The sequence below is a fragment of the Pyrus communis genome, chromosome 7, assembly GCF_963583255.1.
Source record: "Pyrus communis chromosome 7, drPyrComm1.1, whole genome shotgun sequence".
NCBI lineage: Eukaryota > Viridiplantae > Streptophyta > Magnoliopsida > Rosales > Rosaceae > Pyrus > Pyrus communis.
The window spans coordinates 7176856-7202565 of NC_084809.1; the positions used below are offsets into that span (position 1 = coordinate 7176856).

A 25710-nucleotide genomic window follows, 5' to 3' on the forward strand; every position below is an offset into this window, starting at 1 on the left:
ATCCCACGGCAAAATGAAACACGACTTCAAGTCTCCACCTTAGATCCTTCGTTATTTACCAATTTTGCCATTGAAAATGTGCCTTTTTGCTAAGGCCTTACCGCCCCATACCTCTTGCCAGCCTAAGTGTAGGGTTGCTGCCAATTAGCTGCCCCTACAGGATCCTCTCCAGATTCTTTTGGTGAAAATTCTGGAGTTCCGTGAATTTTATTTGTTCATCGTACATCGTGTGGTCAGTATTTATAAGGTACTGTTTGTATTTAATTTTAAATAAAAATATTTAAAATAATTTCTAACTGCACAATGTACGATGAACGAACATGATTAACGGATCTTCGGAAACCTCACAAAGAGGATCTGTCTAGGATTCAGAGTCTTAGCTGCCCTGCACCATCATTTTAATATTATGTGGGCCGCCGCCTTCACCAAAGTAGTCACTGGCCCAAAACCAATGCATTGCACAACTAGGCTTTCTTTTAATTATCAACCCAAACACTTGCCAGAGAGAAGGAGACGGGGAGAGAGAGAGAGCGCGCGCAGAGACAGGAAGGTTGGAAATTGAGAAAGAATGCCATGCTTGCAGAGAGTGACTGAGATTTGAAACCCATGCCTACCTCAGCTAATTAAGGAAAATGGTACTGAATGTTTACAAAGAGAATCGATACTGCACAAGAACATGTAGCAAAGCTTCTAAAAATTACAAAGGATAGCTTTGTTGCAGAAAGAATGTAAGGGAAATGACAGGAAATAATAAAGCATTTTGGGAAGTCTTGTTGTTTTGTTCAGAGAGTTAAAGTGTCATTTTCTCTTGCTTTTCTTGTTGTTTTTATGGACTTCTTAATCCAAGTGTTCAAGTTTTTCCTTTCTAGCACAATTTCAATCCCGTGTGATTGTCTTGGGCAAGGGGTGAATCACCTTAAATCTTCCATTATTTACCAATTTTGCCATTGAAAGGGTGCTTTTCTGCTAAGGCCTTACTGCCCCTTACCTTCGGTCAGCCTATGTGTAAGGTTGTTGCCTATTAGCTGCCCTGCACCATCATTTTAATATTGTGGGCCGCTGCCTTCACCATAGCAGTCATTAGCCCAAAACAAATGCTTTGCACAACTAGGCTTCCTTTGATTTAAGCCCAAGATTAATTATCAACCCAAACAATTGCCGGAGGGAAGGACACAGAAAGAGGGAGAGAGAGCGCGCGCAGAGACATGAAGGCCAGAAATTGAGAAAGAAGGTCATGCTTGCAGAGAGTGACTGAGATTTGAAACCCATGCCTGCCTCAGCTAATTAAAAAGGTGAGAAGTCGTTTTCAAATCTTTGTGCTTTAGGGTTATGTTTACAAACTCCATTTATTTCATAGAGCTTCAGATTCGAAATTGTATTGTGGTCAGATAAGTTGATTACTTGTGCCACAATTTACTTAGGCTTCTTAATTCAAAATGATTGTTTCCAGATAAGTTAAGTCTGTAAAAAGTTCTTTTCTATGCCTTGTAAACAAGGACTTTTTGATCATGTATCATATACCAATTTATAGGAAGATTTTGTTCATTAAGATTGTCTACTTTCTTGAAACCAACTTTAATCAACAACAAGGTAAGTAAAAGCATTTAGTTCAACACCATTAAGAATGTAAAGCCCTGAAATAAGCATTGAAAATTATAGAAAACACATAAAAGCCAGATGTACTACACAAAAATGTAAATAAAAGAGGCTCAGGCAAGGTTTCCACCTTGTCGGGCAAGGTTTGCTGCCTTGTTGAGCACTTCTTCTTTTGTTTACAATGTAAAAACTTTCTTTAAGGAAAATGGTACTGAATGTTTACAAAGGGAATCGATACTGCACAAGAACATGTAGCAAAGCTTCTAAAAATCACAAAGGATAACTTTGTTGCAGAAAGAATGTAAGGGAAATGACAGGAAATAATAGAGCATTTTGGGAAGTCTTGTTGTTTTGTTCAGAGAGTTAAAGTGTCATTTTCTCTTGCTTTTCTTGTTGTTTTTATGGACTTCTTAATCCAAGTGTTCAAGTTTTTCCTTTCTAGCACAATTTCAATCCCGCGTGATTGTCTTGGGCAAGGGGTAAATCACCTTAAATATTCCATTATTTACCAATTTTGCCATTGAAAGGGTGCCTTTCTGCTAAGGCCTTACTGCCCCTTACCTTCGGTCAGCCTATGTGTAGGGTTGTTGCCTATTAGCTGCCCTGCACCATCATTTCAATATTGTGGGCCGCTGCCTTCACCATAGCAGTCACTAGCCCAAAACAAATGCTTTGCACAACTGGGCTTCCTTTGATTTAAGCCCAAGATTAATTATCAACCCAAACACTTGCCGGAGGGAAGGACACAGAAAGAGGGAGAGAGAGCGCGCGCAGAGACAGGAAGGCCAGAAATTGAGAAAGAAGGCCATGCTTGCAGAGAGTGACTGAGATTTGAAACCCATGCCTGCCTCAGCTAATTAAAAAGGTGAGAAGTCGTTTTCAAATCTTTGTGCTTTAGGGTTATGTTTACAAACTCCATTTATTTCATAGAGCTTCAGATTCGAAATTGTAATTATGGTCACCAAGAGTTCGAAAAATACTTGAGCGATGCAGATGTCTAAGAAGTAGCCATGGATGCAGATGCATATGGCCTTTCCATGGCTGCTACTGCTGCAAAGAATCAAATGGAAAGTTAAAATAATATTTTGTTCCTGTTGGGGTCAAGTTTGATTGGCCAGGACAGCTTGGTCCGACGGATCCTGAGAGAACGATCCGGAGAGCAATCGAACATGCAAAGGTAGTGATTGAAGGTTTAAGAATTAAAGGTCTTTCAGGATTAGTGTTGTAGGCTTCTGTTGGGTCGGTGAGTTCATTTTCCTATGTCAAGGACCATTGTTTTTTGTTGGGATTCCTCTGTTTGGTTGCAAAAAGTTGATGCTAGTTTTTCGCTGAAAATGTCTTCTTGCTCATTTTTTTCCTGAATGATTGTTATATTTTTCTTTCTTTGTTTGCTTGAAAAGAGTCATAATCTAACCATTTGTAATGTGTGTACATCAATCAATTAATGGATAGTAATCTATCTTCTAAGTTTCTTAAACATTACCTCGGAAATTTACATTCGCATCCACGTTTAATGTGGTTATATGGGATATATTGGCTCCACCCACAACCTCACGAGCTTCTATTCTTTGTCTCTCCCTCTCTCATATGCCCGCCATAGTTATTAACTTTCTTGCTTACAACTAAGTTGTCAAATGCTCTGAAATCATACTATATTTCAGAGCCTTAAACTCCATAGATCAAAATTCCAACATCAGAAAAAGAAAAAAAAATCACACTTAAAGATGGAGGGAGGTGAAGAGAGGACAGACGGGGGTTTGGGGCACAAAAGGGATCTTTATACTTCCGCAAAAATACTTTGTGCTTTTTAGCTATAGATTATGAGTTTTCATGAATGTTTATGCTTTAGTATAGCTGTTATAGGTGGAGTTTTCGACTTACAAATTCGTCTCATCTTCTTGATATATGTTTTATTTTTCTAACTATTAGTTTTTGGTGTTTTGTAAGCTATTACCTATTACAGAATCTTTATTGTTTGAATAGGTTTGTGTTCCTCATTCTTTATATATACTTTTTTTCTCTCTTTTTATGAGAAGTAAAGTTTATGTATATTCCGACTAAGTGATTTGGTATACTGTAACTTTTTATACATGCTGCGTATACCTTTTTTGATATGCACACACACACTGCATACGCATACAATATACACTCACACACCTCACATACACTTATCCACACAGAGTACACACACTTACCTACACTTACACACATTTTATATACATACAGAGTACACACACATGCAGTGTCACACAAACACTGTCATGCACTTATACACACACACAACACATACAATATATACTCACACACTTATACCTTTTTTTATTGCTTGGAAGATATTGTTGTTTTCCCCCGGCAATACAATAAACACTCACACACTTATGCAGCACACACATTGTTGTTTTTCCTTATTTGATTATTCGGATGTCAAACTTTAAGAATTTGTGTATAATTTGATTCTTTGGTATACTCAGTGAATTAGCTAAGAATTGGTTTACATTTAGATAATATATATATATATATATATATATATGATTTTGGACTCTAGTTTTTCTCTAACTGAATTTGTTTTGATTCAATGGATTAGTGAGTTAAAACTACAAGTGGGTTTCTTTTGGTTTTTGGGCTGTTCTTAATTTTCTGTTTCCTGATTGAATTTGTTTTGATTCAATTGGGTTAGTGAGCTAAATTGCAAGGGGGGTTTGTTTTGGTTTCCGAATGGCTCTTATGGGTTGTGTATGAGTCTGGAGGATTTGAACTAAACCACGCAATGGACATTCATAATATGTGCAATTAGGTATTACATATATAAATTGCATATGTGCTTAATGGTTTGCATTGCTTGCTGTTTTTGCTTAATGGTTTGAATCTGTGCTGAGGTTGGTTTAAAACCCAGGTTGTGTGAGTTTATCGGTTTAATTGGAGAAATTCTGATGAACTACTTAATCTCACAAATTTGTAAAGCTAATCAAAAGTAAATTGAACCTGACTATGGTAACTTTTAAGGGTACTTTTGGAAAGGAAACTTCCCCATTAAGGTTGACAAAAACCTTCTGGTGGGATTAGGGTGCATGCGCGGTAAAATTTTAGATTAAAATTCCTTTTTTTTTTCTTTTCATTTTTTATTTTATATTGATCTAATGGTCCATATTTTTTAATTCTTAAAATCCACAATATAAAATAAAGATCCGATGGATGAAATTTAAATTCAAAGTCAAAATAATAAAATAAAAATTTTAAGACGATCAACTTTAAAAAATTATTTTCCAAATCTATCACCAGGACAAAGCTATAAGCTATCATTTATATTTTCAATTAGTGTTTAAATTCTTAGTTTATGTTATGAATTATCATCTATATTGAAGTTTTGGTTGGTTAAGTGGTTGATTGGTGTGATTTGTTCGGTTTTAAATTTTTTTATGTTAAAATATTTTTAAAATTAAATTAAAATAACATAACTCAAGGTTACAAAAAATCTTTTCCCAAAAAAATAGGGTTAAAGCAATTCCACAATAGTTAATACGAGAAAATATGCCCGCAAGTTGCTGCGGGAACCTGTTGTTTCTGGTGTAATCGGATGAATAAAACACATTTAAGTTGAATAAATTCAACACAATCATGAACAAACAGAAGGATACATGAATGAATAAGGTCAATAAGATAAACAGTTTTTATTTTTATTTTTATATACATTAAAGTGAGCTGGCATATAAACACATTGTACAATGAGTGAGAAGAAACTGAACATCTTTGATTAGAAAGAGATGGTTTCCAAAAAAGTTATGTTTCCTTAAGAAACAGAAGAAACATGTAGTTCACACATAAAATTTCAGTTACCAAATCCAAAAACAAATAAAACAAAAATGTGACTATATTGCTTTCTTACTACACAAAAATATCCCTTAGTTAAAGCATGCCACACATCATCACATTGCTATTATATGAAGTATATTCCTCAGTGGCAAGTAATATACTCTCCTGAGCAAGACCTCTCAATCCCCTCTCTTCATCTCCCTAGAATCGTACAACAACCCATAAATACGGTGCCCCTTTAAAATCCAAGCATACATTAAAAATTCAACAATACAGTTGCCAAATCTCTATAAATGAACATACCTCAAAAAGCCAACGGCCCAAGTGACACACTGCACACACTGTATGCACTCATACATTGCATACTGCACACTGTATACACTGCATACAAGTGAGCTGGCACACTGCACACTGTATGCACTCATACATTGCATACACATACACTCGCACACACAGAAGAATGAACACATTATATTCAGTTAGCACCATTCAACTTTAAAAGCACACATTATATTCACTCGCACACACAGAAGAATGCACAAATTATATTCACTCGCACACTGTAGAAAATATATATGAGAGGAAGACATGGTTCTCTTGACTTTGTCGATTACCTTAAATCTTCCATTATTTACCAATTTTGCCATTGAAAGGGTGCCTTTCTGCTAAGGCCTTACTGCCCCTTACCTTCGGTCAGCCTATGTGTAGGGTTGTTGCCTATTAGCTGCCCTGCACCATCATTTTAATATTGTGGGCCGCTGCCTTCACCATGGCAGTCACTAGCCCAAAACAAATGCTTTGCACAACTGGGCTTCCTTTGATTTAAGCCCAAGATTAATTATCAACCCAAACACTTGCCGGAGGGAAGTACACAGAAAGAGGGGGAGAGAGCGCGCACAAAGACAGGAAGGCCGGAAATTGAGAAAGAAGGCCATGCTTGCAGAGAGTGACTAAGATTTGAAACCCATGCCTACCTCAGTTGATTAAAAAGGTGAGAAGTCGTTTTCAAATCTTTGTGCTTTAGGGTTATGTTTACAAACTCCATTTATTTCATAGAGCTTCAGATTCGAAATTGTAATTGTGGTCACCAAGAATTCGAAAAATACTTGAGCGATGCAGATGTCTAAGAAGTAGCCATGGATGCAGATGCATATGGCCTTTCCATGGCTACTGCTGCTGCAAAGAATCAAATGGAAAGTTAAAATAATATTTTGTTCCTAACCCCAAGATCAAGTTTGATTGGCCAGGACAGCTTGGTCCGACGGATCCTGAGAGAACGATCCGGAGAGCAATCGAACATGCAAAGGTAGTGATTGAAGGTTTAAGAAGTAAAGGTGTTTCAGGATTAGTGGTGTAGGCTTCTGTTGGGGCGGTGAGTTCATTTTCCTATGTCAAAGACCATTGTTTTTTGTTGGGATTCCTCTGTTTGGTTGCAAAAAGTTGGGGCACAAAAAGGATCTTTATATTTCCGCAAAAATACTTTGTGCTTTTTAGCTATAGATTATGAGTTTTCATGAATGTTTATGCTTTAGTATAGCTGTTATAGGTGGAGTTTTCGACTTACAAATTCGTCTCATCTGCTTGATATATGTTTCATTTTTCTCACTATTAGTTTTTGGTGTTTTGCAAGCTATTACCTATTACAGAATCTTTATTGTTTGGATAGGTTTGTGTTCCTCATTCTTTATATATACTTTTTTTCTCTTTTTATGAGGAGTAAAGTTTATGTATATTCCGACTAAGTGATTTGGTATACTGTAACTTTTTATACATGCTGTGTATACCTTTTTTGATATGCACACACACACTGCATACGCATACAATATACACTCACACACATCACATACACTTATCCACACAGAGTACACACACTTACACTTACACACACATTTTATATACATACAGTGTACACACACATGCAGTGTCACACAAACAGTGTCATGCACTTACACACACAACACATACAATATATACTCCCACGCTTATACCTTTTTTTATTGCTTGGAAGATATTGTTGTTTTTCCTCGGCAATACAATATACACTCACACACGCAGTACACACATTGTTGTTTTTCCTTATTTGATTATTGGGATGCCAAACTTTAAGAATTTGTGTATAATTTGATTCTTTGGTATACTCAGTTAATTAGCTAAGAATTGGTTTACATTTAGATAATATATATATATATGATTTTGGACTCTAGTTTTTCTCTAACTGAATTTGTTTTGATTCAATGGATTAGTGAGTTAAAACTACAAGTGGGTTTCTTTTGGTTTTTGGGCTGTTCTTAACTTTCTGTTTCCTGATTGAATTTGTTTTGATTCAATTGGGTTAGTGAGCTAAATTGCAAGGGGGGTTTGTTTTGGTTTCCGAATGGCTCTTATGGGTTGTGTATGAGGCTGGAGGATTTGAACTAAACCACACAATGGACATTCATAATATGTGCAATTAGGTATTACTTATATAAATTGCATATGTGCTTAATGGTTTGCATTGCTTGCTGTTTTTACTTAATGGTTTGAATCTGTGCTTAGGTTGGTTTAAAACCCAGGTTGTGTGAGTTAATTGGAGAAATTCTGATGAACTACTTAATCTCACAAATTTGTAAAGCTAATCAAAAGTAGATTGAACCCGACTGTGGTAACTTTTAAGGGTACTTTTGGAAAGGAAACTTCCCCACTAAGGTTGCCAAAAACCTTCTGGTGGGATTAGGGTGCATGCGCGGTAAAATTTTAATTAAAATTCCTTTTTTTATTTTTTTATTTTGATCTAATGGTCCATATTTTTTAATTCTTCAAATCCACGATATAGAATAAAGATCCAACGGATGAAATTTAATTTCAACATCAAAATAATAAAATAAAAATTTTAAGACAATCAACTTTAAAAAATTATTTTCTAATTCCATCACCAGGACAAAGCGAATACTTTTAGCTTATATGAACTATCATTTATATTTTCAATTAGTGTTTAAATTTTTAGTTTATGTTATGAATTATCATCTATATTGAAATTTTGGTTGGTTAAGTGGTTGATTCGTGTGATTTGTTCGATTTTAAATTTTTTTATGTTAAAATATTTTTAAAATTAAATTAAGATAACATAACTCAAGGTTACAAAAAACCTTTTCCCAAAAAAATAGGGTTAAAGCAATTCTACAATAGTTAATACGAGAAAATATGCTCGCACGTTGCTGCAGGAACCTGTTGTTTCAGGTGTAATCGGATGAATAAAGCACACTTAAGTTGAATAAATTCAACACAATTATGAACAAACAGAGGGATACATGAATGAATAAGGTCGATAAGATAAACAGTTTTTATTTTTATTTTTATATACATTCAAGTGAGCTGGCATATAAACACATTGTACAATGAGTGAGAAGAAACTGAACGTCTTTGATTAGAAAGAGATGGTTTCCAAAAAAGTTATGTTTCCTTAAGAAACAGAAGAAACATGTAGTTCACACATAAAATTTCAGTTACCAAATCCGAAAAAAAATAAAACAAAAATGTGACTCTATATTGCTTTCTTACTACACAAAAATATCCCTTAGTTAAAGCATGCCACACATCATCACATTGCTATTATATGAAGTATATTCCACAGTGGCAAGTAATATACTCTCCTTAGCATGACCTCTCAATCCCCTCTCTTTATCTCCCTAGAATCGTACAACCCATAAATACGGTGCCCCTTTAAAATCCAAGCATACATTAAAAATTCAACAATACAGTTGCCAAATCTCTATAAATGAACATACCTCAAAAAGCCAACGGCCCAAGTGACTCACTGCACACACTGTATGCACTCACATACATTGCATACACATACACTCACACACACTGAAGAATGAACACATTATATTCAGTTAGCACCATTCAACTTTAAAAGCAGTGAGACCTTCCAAAGGCACAACCTAACTGACCTCGGTTCAAATAACCAAATTGAGAACAGTTGAATTTTAGAAAAGCTGTACAGAGGGAAGAAAAAAAAGAAAAAAAAAAAAAAAAAAAAAAAGAGACAAAACAATCCTATAACCACAACTGAAAAACAAAATCAAAATGAACAGAACAGAATAAAATATCAGCAGAGCATGAACACTAACTAACATCCTTTGAAAACATGTGCTGGTTACGTATAATATATATGCACATGAATTAAGAAAATGACTTGAGTGCCCTAGCAGTAGTCTTTACGTTAGACCAAAACACTATTAGGTTTAATGCACTTTAAAGTTGAAAATCCCAGTCAACAAAATAAGTATAATGCAACCAAATTCTTGTTTAGGTACTTCCCCACAATTCAAATTGTTTTCTTTTATTCTCCATTAATTTCCAACCTAAACAGGAAAGAACCAGAACAAAATAGCAAAGACAAAGGCATAATTTGGTACAAACCATCATTAGGAGGAAGAGGAGGAGCGAGCACAGGCGGGTTGTGATACACAGGGGCCATACTGACGGCTGACGCATCATTGGGGCCGGTGGTGATGTTGAGGGTGGTGCTGCTGATGTTGAGGGTGTTGTTGCTGATGTTGCGGGTGCTGTTGTTTGTGGTGTTGTGGATCAGGGTACATCATTGTCGCCCCAAATCAAAGTACTAAGAGGAAGAGAGAGAAGGAAAAAAAAAAAAAAAAAAAACCAAAACCCTAGGATTAGAGAACCAAGAAGTGGAAAGTTGCACCAATTTAAACGCCTTCTGCCAAGCTAAAAATTGAATTCAATTTGCAAAAGCAGTCACACTGGCTATGAATTCAAGTCAAAGAGGGCCTAAAGAGTGAAATTTAGAGTTTCAACACAGCATGGCCTTCTCGTAGATATGGTTTCTTTTCATGAATTGAAAACCTCCACCTCTACCAGAGCTTTCATATTCTCAACCTATCACAAAAAAAATATTCAAGTAAAAAAAAGGAGAACTTGAACTTCAAAATTAATCAAAAGAACTATAATATCATTTGGGGGTTTCTGCTGAAGTGAAAAGTAAGGGTTTTACATTCTATAAGGATCGATGTCTAAGGAGAGGATCTGTTCGTCTCCGTTCATCACTATATCTTCATCTTCTTCAATTCGTCGCTGCGATTGGATCTCCAATCTCTCTCTCTCTCTCACAAAATATACCCAAAAACCCAAAAGCTAGAAACTAAAACCTAATCACCCAAAATCCCCAATCCTTAACCAAAAACATAATCAGTCACATATACTACATAGTGAATGAAATGTGGAAACTCAAATCAAACGCCTTCAATTGCTTAAAGTTTCAAAATTTCAATCATTTGTCGAGCCTAAATTTGAAAAATTACAATCCTCTCTTGACTAACTCCATCCAAAGATTCAAAATACCAGAAAGCAAATAATTGTACTAAAAAATAAGTAAATTCGTTATAAATTCAAATCAACTTAACAAAAAACAACAAAGCTATCAATCAAAATAGGAATTCTGCAACTACACACACTATTTACAGTGCTATGCAAAACTCATATTTGAATGAGGGCCTTTACTATTGAATTGAAAGATGGCTCTTTTTTTTTTTTTAAATTAGGATGACCTTACCAATCAAACTTACAGTGCTATGCAAAACTAATATTCGTAATCTATACCAGCTCTAGCTTGCCTCCATTCGTAACAGCTCCGATCTGAGAAATACAACGCAATTTCTGAAAAAAAAAAAAAAAAAAGGAGTTAGAAAACCTTAAAATCCCCAAGAACCCTAATTTATAAACTCCCAATCAAATGCTAAAAGGATAGAAGAAACCCAAATAAGGGAAATTCGAGAAATTCAACATACCGTCATCGACAATGGAGGCGGTTGTTGACCGTCACTGTACCTCCATTTCGCGCCCGCAATGTTTGAGGCTTTCAACCGTCGCTAATTGGTTTGTGGGCTTCACATCGAGAGATAAAGGGACTTATCAAAACAGATCCCACTAACCTCCCTATTTAAAAACAGAACATGATTTAGGTGATTAAAACTCATTTGAACAATCAGCAAAACTTGAGTGAAAACAATTAACTAATTAACCACTTGCACCCTGCTCACAGTGAAAAGCAATTTCAAATCAACAACCATATGAATCCAGATTCATTAACAACCACTTTTGCCATAATTTTCTTCTTTCATTCAATTGTTTGAATGACCAAATGCCAAGTTTGGCACGGTTTCATCTGTGCCCTAGATTCTTGTAAAACACGAAGTTTAAAGAAACATGAAGCTTTAAAGTAACAGAGGCATAAATGAAAAACCCTGGAATAAACTTAACTTAAATGTAAAATGGCAATTGGGTTAACAAATCTTGGAATAAAACTAAATCACAAAATGAAAAGCACCTCCAATATCTATCTTTGCTGGAATATGCAAATAAAATGCAAATTGACAAAAACATTGAAATTGAAATGCACAGAAGCAAAGCAAATAACAAAACCTTAAACCAGATGACAACTTGGAAATGGAAGCAAATGTGAACTGTTTTTAATCATTTAGGTTCAAATGATTGGCAGGAGAAAGGGCCATTCTTTGAATCAACATGATAAAAAACAGAACATGATTTTGGTGTTCAAATCACTGAAACTGAGAAAAACAAATTACGAAAAAATTTGAGAAAAACAATTAAATTGAAATGCACAGAACAAAACAAATTGAGAAAAACACTTATTAAATTGAGAAAAACACTTAAATTGAGAAAACACTTAAATTGAGAAAACACTTAAATTTCTTTATGCACAGAAGCAAAGCCAAGCACAAAACCTTAAACCAAATCACAGCCTGGAAATGTCAGAGCTTCAAAGCATAGACATACTCTAAATCAAATATAATTAAAGCTAATCAAACGTAATTAAAGCTTATTAAAACAAATAAGAACTTGGAAATAGAAAAGCAGCATAACAAAAAAACGAAGAAGCAAAGATTGAAGATGGAAAAGGAACCTGCAATTAGGTTCTCGAGACGCAAAGAGACCAAGAGAGCGACAAAAAAAATACAATGCAAGAAACCCTAATTTCTTAGCAAAAATCATGAACAGTTAAAACCTAGGTTTATTCGAACAGTAACTTAGGAATTGAAAGAAAGCTTACCTTTTGAATCGAAGGGAAACCAGCAACAAAAGGCTTCAATCACTACCTTTGCATGTTCGATTGATCAGTAAAATACACAGAATAAGAGTTACATCACATAGCAATAAATTAGAGAGAATTCGAAGACGAAAGGAGATTTGAAATGTGTAAACCTCATAAACGTCACAAACCCTAGAATTCTTGCCGACCAAAATCACAATTTCGAATCTGAAGCTGCATGATATGAATAGAGTCTGTAAACCTAATCCTAAAGCACAAAAGATTTGAAACAACCCTAGGTAGAGCTTTCGAAACCAACCCCTTTCTCTCCCTCGAATCGTACACCCCCTGTGACTGTCTGCCTGCAAGCCGCATGCCTTCCTCTCACCAAATCCCTATCTCTCTCCCTCCCTGTCTCTCTTCTCTCTCTGCTCGCTCGCTCGCTCGCTCTCTCTCTCCCGACGGCATGCTCTCACCGAGTCCATTGCAGCTCAGAAAGAAAGGAAATGAAAGTCTACACACCCAACTCGTTCGAAACCCTACAGACTAAAATGACCATCCCACCCTTGCCTTTCCACGATCATCAACACGCTGCATGAAGATCAGCGGCAGAGACAGTCAGTGGCAGCCTCGTAAATAAAGTGAAATTCGAGTCCAAAGACTGTTCCTTTGTACAGCGCAATTTAAAAGCCTTTTTTATATTAAAGTAATATTTTAAGTCATGAAATTTAGGTCTTAAGGGTTGAGTAACATTCACTGTTTATAGACTTAAATTTTATTTTTTAGTAAACTTAAATATTTGAGTTTGAGGCCTCATACTACGGTCTAATATTCATCTTCACTTGGAAGTGAGAGGTCTTAAGTTCGAATTTCATAGATGGTGAATTCAATACCAAATTAGGTTGCTCATTATGTGGCATAGCCGAACTCCCCCTCCCCCTAGTGTAAAATATCAATGTACTAAAAAAAATTTGAATTTGAGTCCAAAAACTGAAGTTAGTCTTATGGAGAATTTACACGTGAAAAACTGTAATAAATTATCTATACTAAAGCTCAATAAGGAAAATAAACACAGTTTCTAAGTACAGTGAAGGACAAAAAAGCCCCTGTTTCACTATCATTTTTCAGCGCTATTTTTTTTTAGCTACATTGTAAGATGGCCAAAAAGGCCATGCCTCTTCAACTTGTCGAGAAATTTTCCGTTGTTCATAATACAAGTGATACACTAAATGTTATTATATAAGCGATGAAAATTTTTATTTTTTATATTATTAATTTTTTAATACAAAAATCTTACTATTTATATAAAAACACATAATAACTCACATCGTGTTCTGGGCATATTAAAAAATCTTTCCAATTTGTAAACCCACCGTTTCTCTAGATACTTCCCAGTTCCCACATTGTTTTTCTCACCGCGCTGCTTGCCTCTACTCTCCCTGTCTTCCTCCTCGCCTCATCTGCTAAAATCTCTTCGATTCTACCAACCGCCGCAACCGTTCAAACTTTTCCAAAGGTAAATTCTTTTCTCATCTGCTAAAATCTCTTTGAAATTGAGACTCCTAGCTTTGCTCTCATCAAGAAAATTTTATTGATTCCAATTGATAAATGTTACCAGGATGGGAAAGGGATCGCCAATTTGAAATCAGCTCTTTAGGTATGCATTCATTCCAGATTTAAAACATCACTTCTGTTTAGTATGTTGTTTATCATTTTTTATCATAACACCGTCATGCGGTGTTACTGTCCATCCTTGTAGTTGTTAAAATCTTCTTTTCTGAGTTGTATATAGAACTCTTAACGTAGAATTAGTAAAATGCAGGTGCAGAATGAACGACTAATCAATGTGGGAAACTTTTGGAAATGTATATAACTGTAACTTAGAAATCTCCCATTTGGATTGCACTTATGCTTTGAATGCAAAGTAAATAAAATGTAATGTAACTTAAAGAGTTATTTTAGAAATGAATGGGTTGATTTGTGATTTTATGGAATTTTCAGAAGTATCTATTATGTGTATAGTGATATATGTGTTTATGAATGCAGTTAAGGTGTTGGTAGCATTTGAGTATCAATTGCTTATTATGTACTTGTTATTCAAACTCTCTCTTTATTAGGGAAATGATTCATATTTGCTATAAACTACGAATTTAAAACCCACAGCAGAGCACGACACTTTTGCTAGTTTTGACCTAGAAGCAAATGGAAACAGGAAACGTAATTCCAACTACTTAGTTGATAACACTGAATTTGATCAAGTAGAAATATTATACAAAGCAAACTTATAGAACCCCATTATTGTAATATAACATAACAACATATGCTGAAGCACCAGAAATCATAAAAAACATGACATTGGCCTTGAAGGCCCAAACATTTCTCTAGCCGGTAGACACATCAAGCTAAGTTCGGCGTCCCCTCGTCGCCCTTGCGGTTGTTGGCTTTCTCCTCCTGCTGAATGTCTCCACAAACCATTAATGCTTCTTGTCTGCCAATGTGTTTCCAGCAACCACTCCCACTATTAGTCCGCTAATAACTCCCGGCAAGACTACATACCAGTCAAACTCAAATGGAAGCCCAGCCTCTTCATCTTCTTCAAAGCTTGATCGTGGCAGTCTCCTCGAGCTCTCAGAAGCCTCACATTTCTTAGACAAAAGCTCTCCACACAGACCTGAGTTTCCTTGGTATGAATCTTCTAGGAATGTACCAAATTGTCGACTAAGTGGTATAGGCCCCCAAAGATGGTTATACGACACGTTGAAGTACCCAAGGAAAGTGAGTTGTGCCAAACTACCGGGGATCATTCCTGAGAGCTTGTTTTGAGAGAGATCCAACGATTCAAGAGCAGTCAAGTTCCCTAGAGATGAGGGGATTTGACCAGAGATAGTGTTTTTGGAGAGGTTTAGCACATGAAGTGCTCCTAGACTCCCAATGATACTTGCTGGAATCTCTCTTTCAAATCTATTACTTGAGAAATCTATGAGTCTCATATCATAGGGGGTCTGATGATATGTCAACTCAACACCTTTTACATGAATTATCATCTCATATGAAAATTGAAAGTAATATCCATATTTATTTGTGCTGGCATTCGATGAGACTGTAAAGTACCGGCTTCCCTTGTTCGTGACAACATATTTCATGAAATTCCAGTTCTCCATGTACTTAGAAGGCAACATACCTGAAAATAGATTGTTGGATAAATCAATGATGCATAAGTTTGGGAACTCATGATCAGTTGGAGGCTTCCCAATTATCCCATGAAATGCATTCGACCCCAAAAAGAGACCCCTCAATACTGGAAGTACCCCTAACCAAGAAGGGAAGATGTCACTGATTTGATTGTTGCCAATGTGAAGAAACTCTAACTGAATGCAATCGGTCATTGATCTTGGTAGCATCCCTTGTAACCGATTGTAACCCAACCCAACAAATTTCAAACTATTTTTGTTAGCACAAAATGGAGGAATATCGCCGTGGAAAGAATTAAACATCAAATGCAGTATTTCCAAGCTACTGGACTTCCCCAAACACTCTGGAAGCATGCCACTCAGGTTGTTGTTGCCCAAAGTAAGAACTTGAAGATAATTCAAGTTGCAGAACAATGGTGAAACTTCTCCACTATAATTATTGTTGTCAACCCTGTAAGTCGTGATAGATTGTGGTGGAATTGGCAATGACCCTTGTAACCGATTATAAGCAAGATTAAACAGTTGTAGATTTTTCAATGGAAGAGTGACTGGATTCTCCTCAAGGCCTGTTAAGAAGTTAGAGTTGAGGTTGAGATGGACCAAAGTTTCTCTAGTTACATTCCAGAGCCATTTTGGTATTTGGCCATGAATGTTGTTACTAGAAAGGTCTAGATCTTCCAATTCGTATTGATTTTTCAAAAATTCTGGAAACTCTGTCAAGTTGCATTCACCCAACTTTAGAATTTCGAACTTTGGAAAAGTAGCACTCGAACCAGATTTGACATGCACGGATAACTTGTTGTGCGATAAACCAAGTACCTTCAACTTTTTGAGGTTGGAAAACTCATCAAACTCAACTAATCCACTCAAATTATTACCGGAAAGGCCAAGGCGTTCAAGATTTCTGAGGTGGAAAAGCGACTTAGGAATTTCTCCTTGCAAACAGTTGGAGGTGAGACGCAGATGAGTTAATTGGGTAAGGTTTCCGAATGAAGATGGAACATGGGAATCCAAACCACAGTATGAGATATCAAAGTAATTTAAGGAATGAAGGTTTCCGATAGAACTAGGAAGTTCCCCATACAACCCACAGTTGCTTAGTTTGAGAGATGTGAGAGAAGATGCATTGACCAAGATATCAGGCATAGTGGAGTATATGCCTACATCACTAAGATGAAGTTGTTTTATGCTGGTCAAGTTTTGGACTAGGATTCTCATGATGGACTTCCTAAGATCCAAACCATTATTGTAAGACAAGACAAGGGTAGACAGTTTGGATAGCTTTGAAATTTCAGATGGAATTTGGCCAGAAAATGCAGATCGTGAAAGGTTGAGATAGGATAGACTTGAAAGGTCATGGCCCAATCTCGATGGTATTTCAGACGAATTGAAATTGTTATCTGAGAGGTCAAACATCTGTAAGTGAACGAGTCGGAAGAGGGTGCTGTTGGAATTGATAGAACCATAGAGACAGCTGCTCTTGAGGTCAAGGCCAATGACACGGCCAGACTCCGCATGGCACTCAACACCATCCCACGAACAACAGTTACTCTGATTCTGATCTCCTTCTCGAGCCCAAGATGCTACCTTCGGATAAGCAAAAGGAGATCTAGAAGCTGACTTGTCTATCGTAAATCTTTCCTTGAATTGTAACAAGAAGGAGTGCTCGTTAGCATGGCAAAGTGTCTGTGTCTGAGTCTGCATAAATGAAAGACAGTGAGTAGCATTGAGTAATAGAAAAAGAAGACAATGGAAACAGGTAAACTTGGACAACCAAGATTCCATTTTCATGGTAGTGTGTTTTTCTGGTTATAGGAAATATTGTTTTATGGCTCTCGGATAATTAAGAGTGGAGAAGTTAACTCCTTTTATAGACACAACTCAAGCAAAGCATAAATAAAAAAAAGTATGAGTCGATCGATGAGTGGGTGGTGAATTGATGTCTCGATCAATTGAAGACTTGAAGTCATTCATAGTTTGCATGTAATAATTGCAAACTCGATCGTTTAGTTTTATCTATACGCTCGTTTGATCTTAAAAAATGTGAACGTAATACTTTGAGTAGATAAAATCAGGTGATCGCCATCACTTGAAGACTTGAAGTCAAGTCGTCGTTTGCATATGTGACTCATCTCAACGCTTATTTATCTTTTCAATACATGTTCTAATTCTATGTATATATACTCTTTAACTCAATTTATTTATTGTTACACTTAATTATCTAATGTTAATGACTTGAGTTGAAGTTCATCCATGTAGTAGGATTTACTTTGTATACACGCAATTTATTCATAGTACGTGAATATTAATTAATTTAGTTTTTAATTTAATGTTAGTGTTCTATTTTCTCGAGCTTTGCACACATAACAATCAATTAGTTGTTACTCCTACTAATAAAAATGTTACTGAGGCTACTATCTCTTTCACAAACAGAGTAGCTTTTGTTCCACTAATCATGGGCATGAGGTCTTGTGAACCAGATTATAAGCCACTGATCATCAACATAAACGTTCTTGTAAAGCTAACCATGCATTCAAAGTGACAGGCCGACGAATCGATGGAAGTCTTTCGAAGCTGGCTAATATCCTATTCAGCACTTAACACAAATTTTTGGGTGCGCACAATATTAATTATATATTGCAGGATGTAACATGATTAATTTTATAAAAAATTAGATTTTAATATTTAAATAAGATAAAATTTAGAAAAATATCTTATACAAGATTAAAATTTGATTTTAGTCCTTAGATTTTATTTAATGTCAGCATATGTATTTAATGTTTCTCTGTTTTATTTATAATTTTTAATTCTTGAAATTATTAGGTAGTACCGTAGTACCACATCAGCATATGATACTTTCACTTAAAAGTTGACACATGTACAATTGTTATACAGCTGGGATTAAAGCTTATTTTAACATAAAAAAATGAAATTTAAAAAATAAATAAAAACTTGAAGAAAATAAAATACCCATAACCACCTCCATTCCTCCATTCCTACGTATTCTCAGTGCAGTTCTCCAGAATTCCACCCCTTGCTCTGAGGCTGCCGCCCCTTTTGATCTCTTCCCCAGACTTCAACAATTACAAATAACCATTAGTTTAGACAGGTAATTAGAAAAAAGGGTCATGCCCTTCCAATTCATTGCCAGATTGCGAAATGCAGCACCAAAATCCACAAAATCATCAATAGGGTTCTCATCTATTGAAAGTTATCATTATTCCCTTCGACCCTGGTATTTGATAGAGAGTTGTAGAGAGAGAAAGAGGTCGAAGAAGAAAGGGAAAGTCGACAACGGCAGCGATGGCTGCAGAATTATTTTCATTTTTCTTTTCTTTTTTTTTGAAAATTTTAATTTGCAAGTATAAAATAAATATTTATTCCAACTGTAAATAAGTTGTATACATGGCAAATTTTGAGTGGAATATCATAACTGACATGGTGATACAATACCACTCTATAATTTCTCCTCATTATGGTAAGTATCTTATATAAGAAAATATTTTCGTAGTGATTTTTCGGTACACTTATGATTTTTCGTAGTGATTTTTTAACCATTCATATACATAAAACAAATAAACAATTCATTATGAATATGCTACTTGTTACTATAAACGTTGATTGGCTTTCATGAATGAATGACTAAAAGATTTCTGAATTGAAGGATTTTTGCAGATATGATTATGATAAAGAGGATAAACAGTTTCGATATGATGTTCGTACAATGAAAATACATTAAGAGTAAGTGAAGGGACAAGCATTATCCAAAAAGGTGTGTGATAATACTTGTACTCCTTGGGAGATGAGCTCATTCTCCCACTTACAAATAGGGGTGTGCTATCCACACAGCCCATTTTACTTCTCACACACTCTTGATAATTTATGTCTGTTGATCTTCTTCAATTCATCTGATCCGACGGTTGAAAATTAAAAAGGTGTGTGAGAAGTAAAATGGGGTGTGTGGATATCACACCCTACAAATAAAGCATCTTAACCGTAGAAATTTCATAATCAAAATCATTCAATTTCTTAATCTTCATTTGAAAATCATGCCTATAAATATCATTCGAATTAGATATTATTTATTCATCTAAATGTAACAAATAGATCAACATTTTATCATATATATGTTAGTTGGTACTTACACTGTTAATTTGTTTGATACATTTGGATCTAAACGACCTCTGATTCAAATGATTTTCTTGTGGAGATGATTTTAAAATAAAGATTAAAAAATTGAAATGTTCCATTTATAAATTTATACTGTAAAAATTCACTATTTGTAAGTAAAGAAATAAGCTCATTCCAAAAAGCAAGCACAAGTATTATTCTTCACAAAACATATGTAAAAAAAATATGGGGATGAGTGATGAGTCATTGAGTGGTGACAAAAAAGAAATGAAAAGGAAAACCAAACAAGGAGACGATGAAGTCAATAAAATGCCGATCTCGATCACTCGAAGACTTGGAAGTCATATGAGTCGTTTGCAGGTAAACATCTCTAGCTAACCTACAAGTCTACCATTAATGTTGTTGCTAGTTATTGGCATTGGGTATCAGGCAATTGTGTCAGTTGAAGTCAAGCTATTAAGGCCAAATTTGCCTTGTCCCACATGATAAGGCATTGCTAATTAGTAATTACCACTCATGTTCTTATCACGATAAATACTAAAAATGACATTAAGAAAAAATAGAAATTGCATTTATAATTCAGTAATACAAAAGACCAACACAAGGGTTACATCAATAGCATCTTAAAAATCTTGAGTTCCTCCGGCCATAGTAACAAATGGGCAAAACAAGGGTTGCATCAATAGCATTGAAACCCGAAATTACGTACTCCTTTGATGAACAAGAATTACTCGTCCCACCTCCTTCTTGCATCCAAGACGCAATTTTTGGATTGAAGAAAGTTAAGGTTCCACCATATGATAAAACTAATTGACAATATGAGGAGTGGTCCAATTTTTTTAAGCTCTTGCAAGGTTTTCTTTCATCAATGCGGAACTCTTTTATCTTCACATTCTCATACGCCCCTTCACGTGTGGCAAATTTTCAAGCCAAACACGTGGCCAAAAAGAATTGGGTGATGTGGAGCACATGTGGCTATTGGGCCAACCTGCTCTGATACCATGAAGAAAGTTGAGGTTCCATCATAAAACTAATTGGCAATATGAGGAGTATCCCAACCTCTTATAGCCCTTGCAAGGTTTCTCTTTCACCAATACGGGACTCTTTTACCTTTAGATTCTCACTTGGATAAGCAAAAGGATCTAGAGAAGTAGACTTGTTAATCGCAAACCATTCCTTGGATTGCAACATCGCAGAGCACTCATCAATATAGTCAAGTCGATTATTGTACATCTGTATAAATGAATCAGTCGAGTTAGCTAGTGGGTTTAATTCCATGTTTATCACGCTAACATCTATCTGAGTAAACAAATTTTAATTTTGAGATACAATACAAACGTCCCTAATTTCAACCTCTTATAAAACTTATGCAAGGTCATTCCTTCCATCAATATGAGATTCTTTCTCAACAATTATCATCTCAACAAAATGTTAAATAACAGGATGTGGACCTTCTTTCTATAATATTTCGTGCTCAATATGCATCAGTGTGTCCCTCCACAAGAAAATGATTATGTTTCGTGAACATAAACCCTTGCATTTGGAGTTGCCTTCAAGTGTCGAAGAATTCAAATTAGGACATTTATCTGATCTTCACTAGGAGCATGCTCAACATGCTCACCACACTCACATTTCATGTGCAATGTCAGATCATGTGTGTGACAAAGTAAATTAACTACCCTCCAACTTATAGTACCGCTCTTTGTTTGTTGGAACGTGATCGGGATATTCTCCTATATGTTTATTAATCTACAGAATTGGAACATTTGCAGGCTTGCAATCGAGGATTTTAGTTTTTTTATTTTACAAGTCTACTAGATATTTTCTTTGTAATAGAAATAGACCCTGCTTAGATCGAGCCACACCTTCCTCATACATATCTTAAATTTAATGAAAAATTTAGTTTCTGATTATAATAAAAGTTGGAAATGCTTGTGTTTTGTCATAAAGAAACCTACTTGTCTTCCCACTTACTATTAACATATCTTCACTTTACAAACATCATAATCCTACACTGTTTATTCTTGTTATTATCATCTAAAAATCATACATACAAAACATCATTCAATTCGAAGATCTTTTAACTATTCATATGCATAAAATAAATAATAAATAGTTCATTATGAGGATGTTACTTATTACCAAAATCGTTAATTGGTTTGCCATGAATGAATGATTAAAAATCTCTGAATTGAAGGACTTTTTGCATATATGATTATGATAAAGAGAATGAATGGTTCCGAATATGATGTTCGTACGATGAAGACGTGAAGATACGTTAATCATAAATGAGGGACAAGTAAGTTTCCGGGAGAAGTTGCGATGTTGCTTCTTGGAGAACAGCATCGCCCTTTTCCACCATAGTAGCCTGTAATAATAAAGAAAAAACATATAATGGTTAATAACAAAATATATAATATTTGAACGATTCATAAATATAAGAATAATAACAATTACATCTACTTACATGAAGCTGCTCAGCGATCTCATTTCCAGGTCGAACATAAACGTCCTTGAACACGTCGATCTCAGGGAACTTAGAACCCTCCTAAAAAAAAAACATTAGGAAAATTTTATTAATCAATAATAAAAAATAAATTGTATAAAATTTCAAAATTAATATACTTTTACCTGACGTCGTGTCTCAAGCCTATACGAAAAGGGCTTCGAACCGGAATGGTGGAGAAGTGTCTTAGAGTCCCGAGCTATCTTGCCAGCAACAGATTTCTTCTGTTAAACACAATTTGAAAGAAATTATTTTAAAAAGCTTAAAAAAATAACTAAAACTTTAATGAATTATTATTAAAATATTAAGTACATACCACAAATTTTGGGTCCGTAAAATGGTTGCAGAGCCATTCCCAATCCTCTGGCCGGTCCTCCAACTCGGATGGGCAACCCTCTAGGCGAGCAACCTCCCCTAATAGTATATCACTAGCAATGGTGCCCGCGCGATGCTGCGGGTTTTAAAACCATATTAAACATGCAGAGAGTTCTAAATACCTATGATATACAACACTATTTGCATTCATGTGGAAATCTATTTACAACGATATGTTCAACAACTAACATATATGTGCCTATATCGTAGTCGTTGGTTTCTGGTGCGAAGTTCACGGATTTGCAGAACCAGAAGGGAAGAATTGCTGTACAAAGTTAAATCAATGGTATATACTACTACAACTATTAAAATTAAAACAAAATTCAAGTTTTTGTATTGAAATTTAATTGGGTTTATGCGATAATTAATCGCTCAAACAAAAAAAATTGATAAAATGAATTGATGATGTTACCTCAAATTGTCCAGAATTGCTAACGGAGGGGATGAGCTTTGCAATGTGAAGGGATACATCATTGTCATTGTTAATCAAGTATTTAGTAACTTCTGTAGAAACTTCAATTACATCTTCATGTTCCATGTTGAAGGACTCCTTTTTGTGTTTAATCAGAAGCGTACAAACACATTGTTCTGAAATTACAAAACAACAATAAAATGAAGATATTACAGCTTTTGATAATATAATATAAAAAATTGTCTTAAAGAAGATATTAGATGCTAATCTCAAAAGAAATTATAGCTGCTTGAGAAATCTTCTTCAACCTGAGAGAAGCAGAAGAAGAGTGCCACCCGTCTCCTTCCTTTCTACGACGGCGGACACTCGTACAGAAGGGGTAAATCCGTGATTTTACTATACAATACATAAAAAAAGTCGAGAATTGTTAGCCCGAAGAAATGTAGAGCAACATCTCCTGAAACAAAAAACAGAAGAAAATCATACACTCAAGCGACGAATCTAACGATATAAACAAAACACCCTAAATTAGATAAACAAAATTCATACGCAAATTCCATCTGAATATCGAAAGTTGTCAGCAAGATTCTATCACCTATGCAAATATCTCCATCATCATCACATTCAAATCAACTTTAGTTAATTGAATTAACTTTAATAATTGTAATAGGAAGTAATGATTATGTCCAACCTTCGGGACAACATTTGTAGGCTATATCTGCAAAAAAGTACTAAAAAAGTAGAAAAACTCACCAACGAACGCCAGGCGTTAAAAAAAGGGACCCTGATAAAATCGAAAAACCAACAAAATTCGTATCAACAGGAGATAAGATAAGGTGTAATAATGAGGCTACATACCTATTTTTCGCTTGGAAAAATTGAAAAAAAGCGCCTATTTTTCGCTATGGACCGCCAAAATTATCAATTCGCGTGACGTAGGTATACAATTCGACGTCACGCAAAGTGGTTTTGCGCGACGATTAAAGCGTCGCGCAAGGTTTTTTTATTTTTTTTTAAAGTATTAAAAAAATTACCAAAAATGTGACTTTACTCCTTTCAAGTTCAATTTTTATTTCACATAAACCCCACAATAATATATTATTCTAAAAAAAACCCATAATAATTTGTTTTACATATATATCATTCAATTTCTTAAGTGTTATAAGCACAAAATAAATAAATTAAAATCTACTTAGTAAATACATATACCATTGCACTTGATGGGAAACACATTGTACGAAACTAGTTTCAACGATCCAACCGTCAAACTTGTTTGTATATGCTTCGAGATCGCATACGCCAAAATAAGGAAAAATAACGATTTAACGGTAGTTTTAACGCCGATTTTGATGATTTTTTACAGCTACACTCCTTGACCCTATATGGAGTGTAAATTCCATCTTCTCCTTGGTGATTGCATTGAGGCTTGATCTTGGTGATTCCACAGGCTTACTCGTGAACTGGGCTGGAAGATTCTTTTGGTTTCCTCCAATCGTTGATTTTCCACAGGCTACTCTTGAACTGGGCTGGAAGATTCTTTTGGTCTCCCCCGAAGGTCTGAGCTTACTCTTTTTATCTGTTTCTTTGTTCAATCTCTCCAATTCGTATTGAAGAGGGTTAGAGGATAACTCAGCATATGCAGTTGTTGCTTGTCTTCACATGCTTCAATGTATCATTTTCACTTGCCTTACTTGCTCCCCTTTGTAGAAGTGGTCCATTCTCTGGAAGTGTATCAACCGTTGAAGATGACTACTCGAGAGCAAAGCTAGGTAAGCAACCAGGGAATAGATTACAAGCAGTCGGTTCCAGATCGGAAGACTGACTCCAAGTGCTGGCTGATTGCTTCTTTCACTTTGCCATGCGAGTAAGAACAAGGACAAAGAAAAAGACAGGGAAAGAGCATGATATGAGATACTTTTGCTTTTGACCTTGATGATATGAGATACCTTTGCTTTTGAAGAAGCGTTGAATGAATCAGCACATGTATTTGTTGTGCTTGTCTCCACATGCTTCGATCTACCGTTTCCTCCTGGGTCATCTGTACTCCAAGCATCTGGTATCTTCTTTGGGGAAGAAGAAAAAATTGAGTAATTCGATAGGCTTTGCTGGGAGTGCGCCCTCATAGGTGAGGAAGAGTTGGGCATTTTCTTCAGGTCTGCCTTGCCATAAAAGATGAAGGTCGACATATATAGGGATTTCCCAATAGCAAGTGGTGGTACTGTTCTTTTACCATTGTCGACAAAAATTTTGATCCAGCAAATCCGGCTTTTTAAAAAAAGTGCTGATTCTTCGATTTCTGAACGAATGCCTCTTCGATTTCTGAGCTAGCGCCTCTTTGCTTTCTGAACAAACGCCTCTTCGATTTCTGAACAAAGTTGCACGCGTTTTCTGGAAAGCCGAGAGAGCGTCGCCGAACTTTACGCAGGAAATTCCGGCTTTTTGAATCGGTGGTCGTGTCGCCTTAGCTTTTTATAGAGGTATCGATCACCTCCAACATGCACACTTTGAAGATTGCCCATCTTTGAAAATCGTCTCCGGCCCTTTTAGATTTTACTTCATCCAACCCTTCTCTTTGAACACCTTTGAAAAATGACTAACTCATCTAACCTTTGCTTAGATTTGAGTCTCAGCAGCGATC

At 35.6% G+C, this 25710-nt stretch overlaps 1 protein-coding gene and 2 long non-coding RNA genes across 6 annotated transcripts in view; 1 reads left to right on the forward strand and 2 right to left on the reverse strand.

The window, feature by feature from the left end:
• LOC137741099 (uncharacterized) overlaps nucleotides 1-9889 on the forward strand; it is a 29691-nt gene extending 19802 nt beyond the window's left edge. The window contains exon 8 of one of the 2 annotated variants that reach the window (XR_011069208.1): nucleotides 9763-9889. This is a non-coding gene — a long non-coding RNA (uncharacterized lncRNA). Of the gene's footprint in view, nucleotides 1-9757 lie in introns of both variants that reach the window. The other variant, XR_011069207.1, reaches the window with a different exon arrangement.
• On the reverse strand, nucleotides 9870-12934 carry LOC137741098 (uncharacterized). Of its 3 annotated transcripts, none has more exons than XR_011069206.1 (5): nucleotides 12479-12934; nucleotides 11196-11343; nucleotides 11008-11064; nucleotides 10255-10287; nucleotides 9881-10009 (listed from the first exon to the last, which is right to left on the reverse strand). It is a non-coding gene; the product is annotated as an uncharacterized lncRNA (long non-coding RNA). The 3 variants fall into 3 exon arrangements; XR_011069205.1 differs by having other exon boundaries at nucleotides 10403-11064; XR_011069204.1 differs by lacking the exon at nucleotides 10255-10287 and having other exon boundaries at nucleotides 9870-10009.
• A 1075-nt stretch (nucleotides 12935-14009) lies between these two features.
• Nucleotides 14010-17707, reverse strand: LOC137741096 (receptor-like protein 7). Its single transcript, XM_068480905.1, has one exon. The coding sequence runs from the start codon at nucleotides 17437-17439 to the stop codon at nucleotides 14932-14934; it is 2508 nt and encodes an 835-aa protein (XP_068337006.1). The 5' UTR covers nucleotides 17440-17707; the 3' UTR covers nucleotides 14010-14931.
• Between the last annotated feature and the right edge of the window lie 8003 nt (nucleotides 17708-25710).

What these genes read in the sequence shown, in the direction of transcription:
- LOC137741096 (XM_068480905.1), bottom strand. Translation starts at nt 17,439, where the DNA reads ATGAAAATGGAATCTTGGTTGTCCAAGTTTACCTGTTTCCATTGTCTT.